The 20,115-nt window shown below is 39.2% G+C and overlaps 1 protein-coding gene and 1 pseudogene across 1 annotated transcript; both read left to right on the top strand.

The window, feature by feature from the left end:
- The first annotated feature begins 5,660 nt into the window (after positions 1 to 5,660).
- On the top strand, positions 5,661 to 7,685 carry LOC116110499 (annotated as a pseudogene).
- A 4,433-nt stretch (positions 7,686 to 12,118) lies between these two features.
- On the top strand, positions 12,119 to 12,733 carry LOC116110476. Its single transcript, XM_031396692.1, has 2 exons — positions 12,119 to 12,370; positions 12,470 to 12,733. The coding sequence occupies exons 1-2, from the start codon at positions 12,119 to 12,121 to the stop codon at positions 12,731 to 12,733; spliced, it is 516 nt and encodes a 171-aa protein (XP_031252552.1).
- The last annotated feature ends 7,382 nt before the right edge of the window (positions 12,734 to 20,115 follow it).

Below are 20,115 nucleotides of genomic sequence, written 5' to 3'. Positions count from 1 at the left end.
CCAGTATAAGCTCGTCGAGCCAAAGCTCGACCTAGCACAAGCTAGTCACAGATAATTCAAGGAATCATTCAATCAACCTCTAGATTATTTCAGATCCCAAATATTATAGGAATGGCTAGATCAACAGCGATCACTGCGCAATCACAACGCCCAATCGCGAAAATATTGGAATTGCGTTCAAATCAATTGTAATCCCCTTAATTTCACTCTTTTTTTTTTTTTTTTTTTTTGTACAATTCTTGCATATAAACCCCCTCGTATGTTGAGGAAGGGGTTACGAATTTCATATAGGAACTATATCGTAAGCTCTCACAGCAAATACAAAAACAGTGGACGTAGGCTTTAGAGTTAACTTGGCCGAACCACTTTAAAACTCTCATTGTCTTTTCTTTATTGCATTCTTTTTACATACATTACTGATCATTCTTAATCACGCACACATCAGTCCGATCCCAGTAAGGTCGATCAGATCTCGCTGGTTGGTGCAAATTTTTGTATCAACAATAAGGCCATTATTAGGGAGGTTTCAATAATTTAATTGCATAAAGTCATATTCTACCACTAAAATTACTTTGTTATAAAAAAATTAGGTGGTAAAAAATCACACTTCTTAAAGTTTATAGTATTAGGTTAGCCATGAATTGGACTGTATACAAGTCGAGCCGAGCCGAACACTACGGTGTTCGAAGCTTGGCTCGTGAAAATTTAATGAACTCGAGCTCGAGCCTAGGATCGACGAGCTCTGAAAATCAGGCTTGAAGCTCGAGTTCATTAAATAGTTTGAACTCGAAATTGGCTCGCGAATAGCTATTTTATGAGTCCTCAATCCAAACCAATCCACCAACAATCCTTCAAAATAACCTCAATCCAAAGCCAACCCACTAAAGATAACCCCCAAAAAAGGCTAATCGTCACCAAGCATCATCAAGTCCAAAGCCAAATAGTTGCAAATATATTACTCAAAATTCCACCGGTTGTGAGAGAGAGAAAAAAAGAAAAGAGAAGAGAAAAGAAAAGAAAAGAGAGAGAAGGAAAGAGATGGAAAAGCGAAGGAGAAGTAAGAAGAAAGGGGAAGAAGAAGGAGAAAGGAAGAGAAGGAAAAAGATGAAGAAAAGAGAGAGAAGGAAAGAGATGGAAAAGCGAAGGAGAAGTAAGAAGAAAGGGGAAGAAGAAGGAGAAAGGAAGAGAAGGAAAAAGATGAAGAAAAGAGAGAGAAGGAAAGAGATGGAAAAGCGAAGGAGAAGTAAGAAGAAAGGGGAAGAAGAAGGAGAAAGGAAGAGAAGGAAAAAGATGAAGAAAAGAGAGAGAAGGAAAAAGGAGAAAGTGTCGACTGGCTGCTGGAGAAAGAAGACAGGGTTTAGGAATTGGGATAATTTATATAGGATATAATAAATTACATATAACGCCTTGATACTTAAAGAAATAACACTTATAACCTTTGAGTCATTCATGAGCCTATCGAGCCGAGTAATGGGTAGTTCGTAGCTCGGCTTGAGGGTACTCGAGCTGCTCGAGCTCGAGCTCGGCTCAACAAAAGTTGAGCCTAACCCAACTCATTCGAACTAAGCCACGAGCGACTCGCGAGCGGCTTGGCTCGCATACAGCCCTAGCCATGAATGGTGGAATCGATAAAGAAAACAAATAGTACAATAGTATAATCGTAAAATTTATGCGCGGTTAATAGATTTTCCCTTCTTTGCCCAATTCACTTTTCTCCTTTTCCTCCAATTCTCTGTTTTTCCCTTTTTTTGTTTTTTTCATCTTACTTCTATTTCCTTTACTTTTCTCTTGAATGCTGTTTATTTTGTCTCAAATTAGAGCTTTTGGAATACTAATTTGTATTAGCTTTAAAGTTAACTTACTAATGATAAATAAAATAATTTTTTTTACTTGTATTTACTGAGGATATATATATATATACCTTGGTCACAAAAAAAAGAAAAATAATAATAATAATAACTATGATAGGTTTTCTTTGTCAATTAAACATGAAACTTATATGACCTTTATTAATTTGACTGCCGAACAGATAAGTACACTTCTTCTCATTGATACATTGTCATGCAGGTGGATATGTCTCCACGTGATAGGGGAAACACTATTCCAAAAAAGTAATCGTTAATTTGACTTTATTGGATTATTCACTAAAAAAATACTAATTTTTTTACAACTAGGCGAAAATAGTAACGGATATCACATTTAGTAACTAAATTCCAATCAGTCAGTTAAAGGAGAGTAAAATTATGGGGCTCATTTATTTTTGCATTTGGTATCTAAAATTAATATTCTGCGACTAATTTAATTTGTTGCTAAAAATATCACATTAGCGACTAATTTATTTGGTTGCCAATTCTTACGCGGTAAATTTTCCCAACATTACAACACAATTGACAACTACAACAAGAGATTCAGCAACTAAAATTATGGTTATAAAAAATAATTATTTGTAACTACTGAATAGTTGCTAAATTAGATGCAAATATTTATTAATTAATTTATAACTATTTTTATTAGTTACAAAATAATACAATTATCGAAATATCCAAGCTTCTGACATTAATTACAAAGGGCCTAAGGTAGATTTGGCAACTAATTATTTGGTGCATATTACAATAGTAGCAAAAATTCATGTATAGAAACTAAAATGTATTTAGTTGCTAAAAGTTGGTGAAATTTTTTGGGCCCCACTTTTCCGATAAAATGAAAAAAATAATATTTTAATTTGTGACTAAAATTACTATTACGTAATTAATTAGTTACTTACAAATTATCTTCTTTTGGTAACTAAGATTTTAGTTGCCAAATGAATGACAAATTCTGCAAGCTTGGGTGCCCCATGTTCCCACTTGAAATAAATTGAAATTTTAGGTATGTTATTTTGGCAATTAAAGTTATAGTTGTTAATAAGATTTTTTTGCAATTAAAATATTAGCAGCTAAATATTGTTTATTAAAAATGATATATACTACTAATAATCAAAATCAATTAGTTACAAAAAGTTAAGATATCATAAATTTGATAGTGGCAACTACAACATTAGTTGCAATTTTTTTTTTTTTTTTTTTTTATTTTTTTTTTTGGTTGGCAACTACTAAAATATTAGTTGCAATTGATGGTTTATAGATCATGAAAGTTACAAATGGCGACTAAATCTGGTTGTTACAAACAACTAATCAAATAAATAAATGCCTATGTTTTTAGAAACAATTACTAAAAGCCCATCCTATATAAACCCAACTTAAAACCAAATCCCTAATACCCAAGGCTCCGTTTGGTTGCCAATTGGGAATACTACTTTTAGTATTCCCAAAAAAATTAAACAGTAAAATACCCAAAAACTTTGATTTTTGAGAATACTACTCCCAATATTATTCAACTTTTTTTAAACCCCTTAAATTTGATAATTTAATTAAATACCCCTAAATATTTTTTTAAAAATTACAAAAACACCCCAGTAATTCATATTTACTAGATTTCGGCGGCCACCGCCGGAAAATGGCCGGAATCTGTTAGGATGGCGCACTACCGGCTGAATCTGGCCGGTAGTGCTCCGATCTAGCCTTTTCCGATCAGATCCACGGTGGATCTGGCCGGAAAAGGCCAGATCTAAGGCCAAAGATCTGGCCGTTGACGGCCAGATCTTTGACCGTAACGGTTTATAACGACGACCAACAAAAGGTCGTCGTTGACCATCAACGACGACCGTTTGTTGGTCGTCGTTGACGAGAAAATACGGCCAGATCTGGCCGTTGACGGCCAGATCCATCGTGGATCTGGCCAACAAAGGCCATATCGGCGCACGACCGGCAAGATCCAGCCGGTCATGCGCCAATACGGTGAACCCGGCCACCCTCCGGCGGTGGTGGCCGGCTGTCCGTATTTGACATTGGGTTGGGGGTGTTTTTGTTAACTTTTAAGATTTTATTATAGGGGGTGTTTTATAAATAAACAAATATAGGGGGTATTTTATTAATTTATAAATCCTACATCGTAATACCCGCCCAATTCAACTTTTTTTTAACTTTTTTTCAGAAAACTTTTCCCAAAAACACCCAATTGTGAATCAAACGAAGCCCAAATTTCTCTATTCTTATCCGAGTCCTCTTCTTCTCCACGCACTCCTCTATATCCAATTTCCCTCTTCACTTTACCATCTCCTTGATTCTACTTTTGCCGCCTACATTACCCCATTGAAGGTAACTTCTTTTTATTTTTATGTCAAAACTCATTCTTTTACAGATAGTATTTCAGTTTTATTGTTTGATTTTCAATCCGTTTCTTCACAACATTTGCTTTAATTTGTTTAAGCATATGTTGTTTGTTACGTTCCTAAATGGGTGGCTTTAACTTCGTAATGGGTGATTTTACTTTTATCTTCTCTTTCATCTGACATTGCAATGGCTATTATAATTGTAATGGGTGCTTTAAATTCATTTGTTATTACTGATAAACAAACTGTGTTTGATAATATCTATTTATTTTCTCAATTAGGTATTTAAGTTTTCTGTTTTATGGATACTCGTTTGAGACAGTTTCATATTCATCGATTTCTCCAACTAAGGTTCGCATTTTTATTCACATTCTTGTTCTTTAGATTTTCGATTTTATTTTCTATACATTTATTTCTATGTATCTTCTGGGTTTTTTTTTTAAACTGTTTTGTGGGTTTGTTCTTTTGATCTCTTTTTTATTTGGGTTTTGATTTGAGTGTGATTTAACTCTTTCAGAGGTAAGCTTTAATGGGTTTTCTTTGTTTCATGACTTTTTTTTTTAAATAATTATCCTAGTTGTAATATGTCACTACTAGAAAAAACCTCTTCCTTGATAGAATGAGTTGAAAGATTTTCTTATTTCCTAAACAAAGTCAAGAATTGTAATTCTTGACTGTTGTGGATAATTTTATACAATTATTAACTTTCAAGGATTTGGTCAAAAATAAATTGTATGAATTTTTTTATTGACAGTTGTGGTCTCGATCATTGACAGTTAAAACTATATTAAATTGAAAAAACAAAAATATCCCACCCATCAAAAGTTTTACTAAGGCAAAATTTTCCCCCCAATTTCCGTTAAAGAAAAATTCCCCACCCATTTTTCAAAATTTTCCCTTTCTTCTATTTTCGTCTTCTTCAATGTTTCTCTTCAGCAGCCCGACATCTCTAACATGCTAGGGCTGCTTAAAATCACTCTCTAATTAACTGTAACAATGGTGTTCAAGAACTAACTCTTATTCTCTTCCAAGAAATCCTCCGACTTCGATGGATCTGACTCTCCTCGATCCTTTGGATCCAACTCCCCAATCTGATCAATTATCGGAAACAATTGGGAGAATTGAAAAAATAGCTCGGAGAGAAACATATGTTTGAAGATTCTGTCTCCAAGATCAATTCTCTTTATCAAGATCAATTTCCCTCTGCTTCTCCACCTCTTTGCAATCTAGTTCGTTCGCCTCTTTCTCATTCTTTTCTTTTTAAATTTAGAGATCGTAATGGGAGAAAATTTGTCGATTTACTTAAAATTCTGTTGATTTTGGTGTTCAATTTGATGGTTTTGATTGAATGTTAAGATTTTGGAGTTAGGGAAATAATTGGGATATTCATTGAGACAGCTCTTCGCTTTTCTTTGAAGCTGTTTTGTGAGAACCCTAGTGCCTTAACACAATGGTGGCCGCCAAGAAGACTGTAACTCATCTTCTTCTCTGTCTTTCTTCTTTCTTCATTATTCCTTTTCAATCTTAGTTAAAGAAGAGAAATAAGTAGATTATGGCTAACTCTTGTAGAAGAAGTCCCACAAGAGCATCAACAGCAGGCTTGCTTGTTTCATAAAGATGGCAAGTACGCTTTGGGTTACAAAACTGTGCTTCACACCCTAGGAAGCTCCAAAGGTAACCTAACCTATTAACTTTGTTTTTCGTTTTATTTCATGTATTGATGATTATATTATTTCTATATTTTTGAGCTTCTTTTATGAACTAAAATGACTCTTAGCTGTGGACCTAGAAAAATAATTGTGTTTTAGTTGTTAGGTTGTGACCCTTTTTTCATGAGAACTTAGAAATTATTGGGTTCTGACTGGATCTAGTCCTTGTTATGGGAATATTTCATTTCTTGCGGATTTGTTAAATGAACCATTTTTTTCTTTTCTTTTTTGGGTTGCAGCGAAGTTGGTTATCATTACCAACAACCGCCCTCTTTTTCGGAAGTCTGAGATAGAGTACTATGCGATGTTGGCTAAAGTTGGGGTTCACCACTACAATGGGAGTAAGTTTCTTAATCTTCTTATTGCCTTCTACTCATATGCAAAGTATATTTGTTCTCTGGCTTCCTTTTTACTTTCCTGTTATTTATGGTTGTTTAAGTTTTAAATTTGACATATAAAGTCATGCATAATACTAGTAACTTTGATTAGAGGGTTGTTCGTTTTCTAATTATGTCCAATTCTTGTTGGCAGCGTGAAAGAAGGATTGCATTTTATTAAAGAGGCTATCAGCAGAACAGGGTATGGTGAGAAGATAAATATAGCTATCAATGTTGTTGCTACTGATTTTTGCAAAGGTGATGAGTTGTTTCCTGCAAATTTCCTAAACTAGTTGTAGCTTGTAGAGAATAACCTTTTTTTTTTTTTTTTTTTTCTCTTAAATTAAAAGTTAAATGACAATATTAGTTTAGAATCCTGTTTCGTATCACTGTACATGAACTGTTGAAGTATATATTATGGTATGATGTTAAAATGAACACAAAATTTTACATGTTCAACAAATTTACGTATCAGATATAAAACTAATTGTGTGCTTTGGACCATCGTCCACATTGTCTACTTCTTCCTACTATTTGTCCAACTTGGGTTTCTCTACCAAGGATGTACATTTTTTCATGAATCTGGCTTGCCTTTTAACAGCCAATAATTTAATTTTTACTTCATGAATTATTTACAAGTGATATTGGTGCTTATGAGATTTATGCACAAATTCTCATGTTGAGTGGTCACATTGTTGTTCCCAATGGAGACATATGCGCTTGCTGATGTTTAAGTCTTTATGTGCAGGTTTTTGAAGAATTTGATCCTGTTCCTATAGAAAGTGCTTGCCTTGCACAAGTTCATGTTGCTCGTATGCATGATGGCAAAAAGTTGCTGTTAAGGTTTTATTCAATGTTATTTTTACCTCAAAGTTCATTTAGTATGCTAAGCGAAGTCCAAGTTTCCATGCAAATTATGCACAAGTATAGGACTAGAATGTTTCTTAATTGCTTGCTATGTCAAAATTATTTCCCCAATATTCAAGTTCAGTATACTCACACGACCGATACTGCAGCTGCAGATCATGCCACTGTGGAGCTAATTGTGAATACCCTTCATAAGTTTTTTCCTTATTTTGACTATAGGTATGTTTCTGTATGGTTCATGTGCTTGTTAATTATCTCTCCATCTTCCAGTCATTGATAAAGCATTAATTTGCACGAAAAATAACTATAATATTTGGATGCTCCATTTTTTGTATATACCTGGATGGGTCACTCTGTATGCATCTATTAAAATGGTTTTCACATTTTCTGAAACTTCTAGTGTTAATTGATAATTTTATGACTTATATGTACAATGGTTGCTTGATGAAATGCGTGAAAGTTTGCCCAAGGTCAACTACTTTAATAAGTGCTCTTTCATTTTAAATGTTTCCTCGTGATTCATGCATGTCATATGTTAATTGTGAAATCTACTTTGATAACTTCTTGAAATTTAAATGAAATATTTTTTTTTTTTTTTTTCTAACATAATGCTTATGACATATGCTTTGTTTCGATGTTTTCTACTACTTGAATGTCTTTATAATTCTGTAACGTGGGATCTAGGCAGCAAACCAAAATCTAATTGCTTATTGCAAATACTGTTGCTATGTAATTGAACTTCTGTAGACTTGTTAGAAATGAAATTCCTCTAGGTTTCTATTTTCAATTATTTGAAATGAACTTCTATTGCTATGTAAATGAACTTCTGTAGACTTGTTAGAATGAATTGTGCTACTGACTTTGGGTATTGGAAGACCACAGGAAAGGATAGGCCTGTTCACCACAATAGTTAAGGTGTGGGGATGATAAAGACTCTGGCTTTCCACCAAGGTAATGCTCCAAAAGGTGACCGAACTAATTGGGTTATGCATTTTTGTTTTTGGTTATGCACACATGATAGTGCATTTTTGGATTTTTATTGCTCATGTTGCTAAAAAATCCATGTGTGGACTATTGACTTTATATGCAATGAAAATAATTGATGTTATTGATTCACATTTTTGTATTGTCTCTTATTTTGTTGATGTTCAATGTGTTCACCAGGTGAATTACAGGGAGCAGCAACATTGCTCTTAAATGTAATCCTATCTGCTAGTAAATTTTAGTTGCAGAAATAGTAAACAATCTTGGACTAATCAATTATTACTGATTACAAAAATTAGTTTCTAAATCTCATGTACTCTGGGCAATTAAACCACTTAGATGTAGAAAAATCAATTTTCCTAACCAAATGATTAGTTGCGAAATCAAAGAAAGCAAATTGGCTAAACACTTTTAGCAATTAAAATTGAGTTGTTTTTGTCACTGATAATTTAGTCATTAAAACACATTTTTTGCAACTAATTTAATGGTTGCGGAAAGGAAATTATCATATTTCTTTCGGACACTCACTGATTAGATTTTTTTGCAATTACAACTAAAGTTTTTGTCACTAAAAGAGGCATTTTGCAGCTGAAAAAGTAGTTGTGAAATGCTTTTACCAAATTATTCTTAAGCATTCGACGTCTATTTTTTTGGGAATTACTATCCATTTTTTAGTCACTAAAAGTTACAATTTGCGACTAAATCAATAGTTACGATGCAATTTTACTAAATTACCTTTATTCATTTGGCGTCTAATGTAGGGGATTATTTTTCGAGGCAATTAGTAACTAAATTGCTGGTCGCTAAAGAAAAAATTTTGGCGTCTAACCATGATTTTAGCCACAGATACTTTCTGTGATAGCGATTTTGCAACTAGCTAACGACTAGGAATTTTAGACGCAATAAACAATCGGGCTCTAAATTTGACTATTAGCGTCTATTTTCGATAGACGCCAAATGCTATTTTTCTTGTAGTGATTTAATCTAATCATATCTTTTGGTACATCAATTGAGCTAATAAATATTATTGCATATCTTATTATAATACCAAATTGCTTTATATACAAACTGTAAATGACAAAAAAATTGGAATTAGTTATGTTATGTCTGAAAAGGTAGGGCTGACATGGAGTCTCGTCAGTAAAGGATAATTAGAGTTTAAAGAGGTTCTGTGCCATCCAAGTGCGGCCACGTCGCGCCTAGCGCAAGTGGTATGGTTCTTGTCAGCACAGCAGGTGAGTGCCAGTCCAGCCAGCGGCTAGAGATCGCCCACTTGTCAAAACCTTACTTTAGTTGAGAAAACCTTCGGGCAGGTAATCAATGGGACACAAGGAAGGATTTGTATGACACTTACCTACTTGCAGCTTTTATAATCATTACCTTGAACTCTCTCACTATAAATGGAGGACTTCCCTCTCATTTTAGGGGATTTGCCAACTTTACGCTGAAATAGCTCTCTCTCTCTCTCTCTCTCTCTCTCTCTCTTGTATTCTCATTCCACATTGTAACTCAGCTTGCTGAACGCAATCGGATCACTCTCTTTTTAATACAATAGCAGTGGACGTAGGATTCACCTTTGATTATCCGAACCACTTTAAATATTGCTCTTCACCCTTTATCTAATTTGATCTTTTCATATCATGTGTGACTTCTAAACCTTTCTAGCATTTCACACGTGCGAGTAGTTGGTGATAAAATCGAGCATCAATAGTTTGACACTAGAAGGAGGGCTTGATTTAGTACCTACTCTTCATCAGAGAAATCTTTGACTAATCAGTCCCATAACAGCAAATGGCTCGCAGCTTAAAATCTGAGATAACTAGTCATGGTAATGAAGCAATCCCCCAGGTATAGGACATTTCTCACGAAATGCCACCAGTCCAGCAGAATATCATGGGGGTTATTCCTTCTAGTTCACATCCTGACCCAACCATCATGAGTTACCTAGAGAGGTTCAATAATACTCTTCAAACAGTCAGCCAAAGGCTAAACTGATTGGATCAGGTCATGCCACCCGAATCCAATGAGGCCGTGCTACTGATGCGTTGTTACTACAACATGCAAATATAGCAAGTGCACTAGTCGCACAAAGTAATAAAGTGATGAGTGAGTATCGTTCCCACAAGGATTGTTTGCTAAGCACTGAATTTCCTATTTGTTTTCAAGTTGGAGAAACTGGAAATTGTTTGGATTTATGGGAGAATATAAAACTTAACTGAAAGCAAAATTTACTAAATGTAAAAACAACTAAATTATGAAAGTAAGATTTAACACAAGAGTAATATCAATTAAAACAAAAGGTTAGGGTTTGACTTCATTCGGACTCTATGGATTAATTTTGTGGATTACGCTACTTTTACACTCACATGTACGGATTGTAAACCGAATTCCCTAAGTTGTAAAACATACATTCTCAGGCTATGAATTCCTACTTTTCCCTATTAATCTTCCTCACCCAACAATTCAAAGATTAACAAATCCAAGTTCATTAAGCTAATGGAATCCTAGATTGATTTCATTGTTTCTCAAATCTATCTCTAGCATTCAAAATAACAATGGTGATTATCCAAGAAGCTCAACAAGACTCATTTCTCAATCTCATCATGTTCAACAAGTAAAATCAATAAAATTCAGAATAATCACACAATCTATGCAATAGAATATAAAGGCAACAATAATCAATTGATTAATCCATAGAAATCCAAATTACATCAAAACCCTAACCCAAAATGGGTTAGTTCATAACTAAATTAACACAAACAGCAAGAAAAACAATAAACCCAGTAATCAACATATTGAAATATAGAGAAAAGAGTAGAGATCTCCCCTAGTTGAAGAATCCACAAGATTAACACTCAAATCTTCTCTCCAAATGTAAAAGCTACTCTAACCCAGACGAAAACCAGACGAACCTCGACCAAAATGGCAAGGTTTTCTTTATATAGTTCCCCCCGAAACCTAAAACATTTCCTAAAATAAAACTGTGCATTTTAGAGAAAACAAAATTTCACAGACTTTGCCGCGGCAAAGAAAGAATTTTGCCGCGACGACAAACTCAAGTGAATCTTGTGCCTAGCTTCTTTCGCCATGGTGAACCTTCCTGGAAAATTCTAAATTTACATAATTGCCCTCTGCTTGCTTCCTTGCTTGAATCTTCGATTTTCGATGCTTTCCCATGGGAACAAACTTCATAGTGCTTCAACTCTGCGTCAAAACTTTCCCAAATTCTGAGATTCACTTGCTTCTGGGTCCAGAAACTCCAATTCGCTCATTATTTGCTAAAAATGCATGTTTCGGCCTGAAACATAAAATATATAGAATTAAGTAGCAATTCAAGCATAAATGAACTAAGAAGTATTTAAAATCTGGCCAAAAAGCCTAAATAAAATAGTATAATCCTTGGATTATCAACTACCGTAAAAAATGCCTGCAGGTCACGTGAAAGCGCGGAAAAGGGCGAAAACCCATGCTACGCGCACTGCAGCGCATCAGAGAAAGGGAAAGCAAGTGACGCACAGCAGACCTAAGGGCTTCGATGGACTAGCGAACATCAATTGCTCCCTGGGTAGATTACCCATGGCATTACGACTTAATGATATGTCGCAGCATGAGCCGTCCCACATCATGTCGCACGGGCAATCCCGTAAAGGTGCAGGACTGGAAAATTCCCTATATCGCCAGAATGATGATTTAGATCATCGTCGTGCAGGAGATCCCTATCGTCAATTTGTACCACTGCAGAGGTCTGGAAGACTCCCTGAATCGCTCAATGCCATCACACGGCTCCAGCCAGCGTGTGTTGAGATTGGCCAAGGCTCCCGACCGAGATGAGGAAGAGTCTGACTTACAGTCTTTCCTCAACCGCAACAGCGAAGGTCGAACCCACTTTGCGAAGAGTGATCCCCAGGTAGCTCTGCGGCCTCAAATGGAGGAACTACAGCGAGCTCTAGATTAGCTTAAGGCTCAGTAGAATGAGCAAAGGTAGGTCGCAGAAGCGTCCGTCTCCCTTTTCTCCAACAGTGTTGGCTGCCCTCCTCCCATCGAGATTCAGAATGCCCGACATGAGAGCATTCAATGGGAATTCTGATCCGCAGGATCATTTATACGACTTTAACAACCTCATGGACCTCCACCAAGTCTCTGACTTGGCAAAATGTCGTTGCTTGGCAGTAACCCTTATTGCCCATGCGAAGCGCTGGTTTAGGTTGCTTCCAGCAGGATCGGTCAGCTCATGACCTCACATAAGCTCGACGTTTCTGAGGTACTTCCAGGCAAACAGGAAGTTCTCGATACCGCTAAGCTACCTGAGCAATATACGGCAGGAGATGGGTGAAACCCTCCAATCTTATATAGATAGGTTCATTAGGGAGCTCTACAAAGTGGCTCACACTCCCGAAAAGTCTGTTCGGACTCTCATCATTGCGGGAGTTCGCCTGCATACATACTTATGGAAGGAACTGCAATCTGAGAATGATGTTTCCCTTACTCGCTTCTACAACCTTACTGAAAAGTACCCCTGTATTGAAAGTTTCGTGGCCGCTCTCAATCGCCATGACCTGGGTCCTTCGGGCAATTCTCCCAACTGAGGAGAAAATAGAAAGGATGATCGCAGATGGGCTAATGATGATTAGTGAAAAGAAAAGAAGCAACGACATGAGCCCAAGAAATCTTATGCCCCAATTCCTCGTCGCGATCGTGACAATAGTTAATACACTCCTTTGAATGACTCGGTATCGACTATTCTGGATAAATCAGAAGAGGCTGGTTTGCTCAGAGAGCTTGAGCCCATGAAGATTCCCCCCTCAGCTAGAAACAATAAAAAGTACTGCCGTTATCATTGGGAGTAGCACACCGATGAGTGTCGGGCCCTCAAGCAGGCAATTAAGGACCTCATTAAATAGGGGCACTTCAAAGAATTTGTCGATGACTCAGCTCTTGTTCGGGAGAAAAATCAGGAGGAATTAGGAAAGAAGTGTTGTGGTCACAATGGTCTCTACAGTGCGGGGATAATCTTTGGAGGACCACACCTCACGGGGAATTCTTGAGGTGCCTAAGAAAGGTATGCTCGGGAAGCCTGTCATGAACTCTTAAGTGTCATGAGCACGGCGCCGCGACCAGCCAAGGTTCTTTGTGAGGAGGAAATCACCTTCTCCGAGAAAGACGCGGTGCGATTGCATCATCCCAACGATGATGCTCTCGTCATCACGCTTGAAATAGGTCGGTGCAAAGTCCACAGGATGTTGGTGGACAATGGAAGCGTCGTGAATATCTTGTTCCAGCAAGCTTTCGAGAAGATGAAATTGGACGAGGTAGATCTAAAGCCTGCCTCTATCCCTTTGTATGGTTTCACTAGGGATCATTTGATCCCCAGGGGGACGACCTTGCTCCCGGTCATGTTGGGAGAAACCAATGAGATGACCAAGATGACTGAGTTTCTGGTGGTAGACCGTCTGTCCTCTTTCAATGGCATATTGGAGCGACCCTTACTACAAAACTTCAAGGCAGTCACCTTGATATACCATTTGAAAATGAAGTTCCCCACCTCGATGGGGATAGCGGAAAAAAATGGATCTCAACACGCATCTCGCGACTGCTATGTAAGGGCAATATAGATGGTATGCAAGAGAAAGAGGGTACCGGTTAGCATCCCCAAGCAGGCAATGGCAATCAGCAGGATTAAGCCACAGCCTGGCCCGGTTGAGGATGATATAGATCCTCACGTCCAAGAATGCCCCCATAGCAGGCTAATCGAGGACCTATCTTAGGTATTGATCGATCAAAGCGAGCCGACTCGAGTGTTGAGGATCAGGAGTAATCTCAGCCCTCAGCTCGCCAACGACCTGACAAGCTTCCTTAGGAAAAATGTGGACGTATTCGTATGGACTCATGCTGACATAGTTGGGATTAGCCCGAATGTTATATGCCATGCCTTGAATATTGATAGTCAGGTTAGGCCGGTTTGTCAAAAAATGAGAGCAATGGACTCCGAGCGGTATGCCGCCTTGAAAGTTGAGGTAGATAACCTTCTCTCAAATGGGTCCATCTAGGAGGTAATCTACCCAAGTTGGGTTGCCAACCCGGTTTTGGTGAAGAAGCTCAACGGTAAATGGCAAACCTGCGTTGACTTCACCGACCTCAATAAAGCTTGTTCGAAGGATAACTTCCTATTGCCGAGAATCGACCAGCTCATCGATGCCACCTCCGGGCATGAGCTACTAAGTTTTATGGACGCCTACTCGGGATATAATCAGATTTTGATGTACGCACTGGATGAAGAACATACTTCCTTCGTTACGGATCAGGGGTTGTATTGCTATAAAGTTATGCCTTTCGACCTAAAAAATGCTGGGGCGACTTACTAGCGACTGGTTAACCGAATGTTTTTCAAGCAGATCAGAAAATCAATGGAGGTCTATGTTGATAACATGCTGGTCAGATCGCATGTCGTTTCAAATCACATAGCACATCTCGCTGAGATGTTTGGTATGCTCCGGAGGTATAGAATGAAGCTCAATCCTCTTAAATGTTCATTCGGGGTATCCTCAGGAAAATTCCAGGGGTATATGGTTAACTAGAGGAGAATAGAAATCAACCTCGAAAAGATTCGAGCTCTCCTTGATATGAGCAGCCCGACCAACCAAAAACAGGTTCAAAGTCTTAATGGGCGAATAACGGCTTTTAATCACTTCATATCGAGAGCAACAGATCGCTGCTTGCCATTTTTCAATATATTCAAGGCCAACAAGAAGTTCGGATGGACTCCAGACTGTGAACAGGCTTTCCATAGGTTAAAAGAGCACCTCGGAAAGTCCCCTCTCTTGTCCAAGCCGTTCCCTCAAGAAATTCTTCTCTTGTATCTATATGTGCTCCATGCAGCTCTGATTCGGGAAGAAAACAAAGTCCAATGGCCAGTATATTAAGCGAGTAGGCGTCTGCTGGACGTAGAGATACAGTGTCCAGAAATGGAACGATTAGCTTATGCCCTACTGATTGCCTCCAAGAAGTTGCGACCTTATTTCCATGCCCACGCTATCCATGTATTGACCAACTACCCGCTCAAGCAAGTCCTTCAGAAGCCAGAGGCATCAGGTAAGTTGCTCAAGTGGCGATGGAACTATGTCAGTTTGATCTATAGTACAAACCGAGAGCAACCATCAAAGGGCAGGTTATTGCCGATTTCATTTCGGAGTTTTCATACCAACCGATCCAGGAATCCGAGCAATAGTCCAACGAAGTCACCTAGAAAACTATTCAGAATCTATTGACGTGGAGCCTTTATGTCGATGCATCCTCGAACAGGAAGGGGTCTGGGTATGCCTTCTCCTCTTTAGTCCCGAAGGAATTCGCATCCACAGTATTTTCCAGTTTGGATTCAAAGCTACCAACAACGAGACCGAGTATGAAGCACTACTTGCTGGTCTATGGTTGGTAAAAGAAATGGGTTCAAACGCAATCAATATTCACAACGATTCCATGCTGGTTGTTAATAAGATTTTGGGAAAGTATCAAGCCAAAGAAGAAAACATGATCAGCTATCTGAAGAAAGCTAGGGCCCATTCGAGTCTTTTAAGCACTTCGCGATCGCGTAGATTTTGAGAGACAGTAATTCTGTCGTGGATGCCTTAGCAAAAATAGCCTCGTCGCTGGACTCAGATACCCCAGAGAGTATTCCTATTCGGTACATGGAGATCCCTAGTATCAGCTCGCATGAATACGCCGTGGTTACAATATGATCAGTTTCCTGGATGACCCCAATTATTTAGTATCTCCGAGATGGTACCTTGCCTAATGAAAAAATTGAGGCAAGAACCCTACAGACCAAAGCTGCTCGTTACACACTCATAGGAGATCAGTTATACAAACAAGGGTTTAGCACATCTCTCTTCCGATGTGTAACCGATGAGGAAGCAGACTATATCATAAGGGAGATACATGAAGAGATCTGTGGTAATCACATTGTCGTGCGATCTCTCGCCAGTAAAATTGTTCGTCAAGGGTACTACTGGCCCCTACTTTATGAAGATACCTTCAACTTTGTAAAAATATGTGACAAGTGTCAACGGTTCGCGAACATAGCACGAGCTCCTCCCCACCACCTGATAACTATGACCAGCCTTTGGCCATTCTCCATGTGGGGGATTGATCTTATCGGACTCATGCCAGCTGGAAAGGGATGAGTCAAGTATGTTGTGGTCGCGGTGGATTATTTCACCAAGTGGGCCGAAGCTTAGCCATTGGCCATGATCACCACCAAGAAACTCAAGGACTTCATCTTTAGAAATATAGTGTGCCGCTAAGAAATTCCTCATATGCTCATCTCTGATAATGGAAAGTAGTTCGACAACGAGGAATTCAAGCAGGTTTGCGATGAGTTAGGGATCTATAAAAAGTTCACCTTAATCGTAAGACCACAAGACCATCAAGCATACTTTGAAAGCTAAGCTTGACGCTGCCAAGGAAAATTTGGTCGATAACCTCCCAGAAGTCCTATGGGCATACAGGACAACTCCGAGAACCTCTACTTCAGAAACACCCTTCTTGCTAGCATATGGTTGTGAGGCAATGGTCCTAGTGGTTCACTTCGGAGAGACCTGTTCAATGAAACAGACAATAAAGCACTTTTGCGTGCAAGTCTGGACTTAGTTGAAGAACACCGCAACAAAGCTTGGTTAAGGATAACAACCTACCAGTAGTGTGCGAAGAGATTCTTTGACTCTAAAGTCAGGAGAAGAGACTTTCAGGTTAGTGACCGGGTTCTGAAAGAAGTTCTTCTCAGTACAAAGGAACCGAGCGCGGGAGTATTGGAACCAAACTGGGAAGGCCCCTATTGCATCGCTAAGGTGATACACCCAGGGACTTATCACCTCTAAAGGCTCAACGATTCTGAAGTACCACAAGCTTGGAATGCTGAGCATCTTCGCCCTTATTATCAGTAATTCGAACTCGTTTTTTTCCTTGTAAAGATTCCCTTGTGAAGCTTTTATAATTAAGATAACTGTTAAGTCAAATTCATCTTGTATAAATGTGATTTTGTTACTCGCATTGTTCTTTATCTTTCTGTTCACATATATAATGTTTGTGAAGTGTGAAAAATTATAAGTACTCACAAATAATTTGGAAAGTGATCAATTTCATTCAAAAATCATTTAGTATAGGAGACTATGCAGAGACAGTTAAGCAAAGTTGTGGGAAAAGTAGAGGTAGAAGCAATCATTGGTTTTCGTCCCTAGGCCTTTCTGGTGCGACCTTGGTATCTCCAGGCTAGTCGTCGACCTCTTGGTCAGCTGTTGGGTCCCCCGAAACATACTCCTTCAGATGATCGTCTTCCGGATAAAGTCCTTGATCTGCCTCATTATCGGCTTGCGCCATAGAGGCAAAGATCCTTTGGTAATCATCTGGGAGGTCAGTAAGGTCCATGGTTGGGTTCTTTGGCCTAAGGGCATAAATTGACTGGATCGACCAGTCAGCAGCCTTTCTCTCGATCTCCAACTCTTGTCGTTTCATCTCTTTAGTTAAAGAAATGACCCACACTTGGGACATTTCCAGGTCCACTTTAAGAGCTTTTTTTGCTTCTCAGAAGTCTCCCACAACCGAGCTCTCTCTTCCTCCGCCCGCAAGGCTTGCTCAGAGTTCGCTTGCAGCTCTTCCTCTTTCTCGCCAGCCTCTTTGGTGAGCCTGACCACCGTCCTTTGAAGCTGTTTGAGCTTCTCTCCCCTCTTCTCCAATTTGGTCTTCTAGAAGTCCAATGTGTGGAAAGCAGAGTTCCTCTTCGATATGTATGGACGATGTTCAGGTTCAGCTCTTCTTTTGCAGTTGCCAAATCCTGCTTTAGTTGCGTATTCTCTTCCTTCAGCTTGAAGAGTCCCCCGGTAGCTTCTAGTTGGGTCTTTTGTTGGGCCAACTGCAGGGCAAGCAAAGACTGCACAAAAAATAAGCAAGTATTAGACTGTCTCCTTAAAAAAAGAGTAAGTATTAGAAAGTCCTCGACGAGGATAAACCATTTTACCTGGCTTTGCAATTGTACCGCCCTGATCATCAGGTTCGCAAGGTTGGATGCCATGAGCTCTTCAAAAACTTTGGCAAGCTGGCACTCCAAAAGGGTGAACACCACCGGTTACAGGTGCTCTGGAAGCTAACCTATGGAATCCAGCACCGGGGTGTCAACTCCTATAGTTGGGAGGACCTCGATAACCGCCCTTTGCCTTCCCTCCTCTCGGGAGCCTTAACCTGTCCTCTGCACGAACAACTTGAGAGAATTGTAACCCCAGTCGAATGCCTCGAGCTCCCTCCAACTCGAAGAGCTTGATAAGGCTACGACCTCTCATGCTACACCCCTAAGCCCTTCGGCTCGGACTCTTACTCTTCGGGTTGCAACACCCTTCTTTTCTTGGTCTTCTGGCCCATGGTTTTCTACTTTGAGAGAGCAGTCGTGGGCTGAGTAGTTTCGACTGGTTGTTTGGTGAGTGGCTACATCCCCACTTGTGTTCCTTCGGTAAGGATATCGCTAGGGCTCGTCTCGGCTGGTCCCGTGGCACCGACCCGAGGAAAAATGAATGCTCTCTCTCTCAACGATTTCAACACTCTAGGCAGCATATTCGCTACATACAGGTACTGTTAGTAAAAGGTTTGCTGCATGCAAAAGTAAAATCTGAGAAAACTGCAGATACTTAAGAGGTAGGGGTTTTTAGGATGCTTCAGGGCTGAAGAAGCCGCACTTCCTCAAATTCACAGTTGTCACGAATTGCTTCATGTCGCAACAGTAATCTGGCAGGGTATCGAATGAAACCATTCGGCTGAGGTCAAAAAGATCTGTCAGCCTAGTCGACTTGTTCCCTACGAAGAGACAAGAGATCGTTAGAAAGCAAAGCCAAAAAGAAAAGAAAAATTCACCAAGTATAGTAAAGGGAAAACCTACTCAGCTCCCTAAAGTGGCAAATGCCATCATAATGAAAAAAGAAAAACTTGGTCTCGTATGCCCCGACGTTGCTAGGGTAATTGTAAATGCCTCCCTCGATCGTGGATTGCCTCGAGAGTTAGTAAGAATCTTTGTCCTTTCTCTTCTTTAAATAGTATGAGCAAGTGAGCTCCAGCGTAGTCAATTGGCTGAGGCCATACTCGGTGCATACGATATACATAGCCACGACTATCATATACACATTAGGCGTCAGTTGTAAAGGTGTAACCTCGAAGTGATTGAGGATTGACTTAATAAAGGGATGGAAGGGAATCAGTGCTCCGCACTTGAATATAGCTTTGGAGATCGCAGCCATTCCCTTTGGCAGATTGCGAGCTGTATGCCTTTGGTACCGGTAGACATCCATGCTAATTACGTATTGGTCTACTGCCTCCTGTATTTCGTCTCGAGTAGCTACAGACAGAATCTCTTGCATAGGACCCACTGGGGCGTCCTACGCCTGTGAGCTTGTCCCCTCATCCGATCAGGTCGCTATAGGGTCCATGTCGTCTACGGTCTGAAAAAGGGGGACACATGGAGATTAATCAGTCTTCATACAAATTTTTGTATGATGATATGGAAGGACAACCCTAAAAACCCTTGGGGACCACCTCCAATGGTTTGCATCCTAAAAACCTATTCCTTATAGAAACCCGCCATTATCGATTGATTAACTATACTCGAAACAGAAAAAAGAAAAGCAATGGAAGGACCTTCCTTACCTTTTTCTTTTGGCTGTGGGGGTCGAACTTCTTACTGTAAACAGAAAATGTGCACCAACTTAAAAAATTGAAAGTCTGGTCTCACGAGAGCTCCTTGCTTTTTTCTGAAAATGTAAGTGTTGTGACATTGTTTAAAGAGAACCTGGGGTCTTATAGTGGAGGAAACAGCGATTGGAATTCCTGAAGTTGAGCGACGTTTGGACAGAATGCATTTCTGGCCATTGATTGCGACCATGTGTCATTAATCAGCGAGAAAGAGTAACCGCCACGCTTAAAGAAATTCAATCGTCGC

This window comes from Pistacia vera, unplaced genomic scaffold (genome assembly GCF_008641045.1).
Source record: "Pistacia vera cultivar Batoury unplaced genomic scaffold, PisVer_v2 Contig603, whole genome shotgun sequence".
NCBI lineage: Eukaryota > Viridiplantae > Streptophyta > Magnoliopsida > Sapindales > Anacardiaceae > Pistacia > Pistacia vera.
The sequence above is the reverse complement of the archived record's forward strand: the minus strand, read 5'-3'. Positions and strand labels throughout refer to the sequence as shown.

Bases quoted from the DNA above. Each gene is read 5' to 3' on its own strand.
- LOC116110476 (XM_031396692.1), top strand. From the start codon at position 12,119: ATGAGCAAAGGTAGGTCGCAGAAGCGTCCGTCTCCCTTTTCTCCAACA. The intron at 12,371-12,469 runs GTCAGCTCATGA...AATATACGGCAG, and splicing joins GGTTGCTTCCAGCAGGATCG to GAGATGGGTGAAACCCTCCA.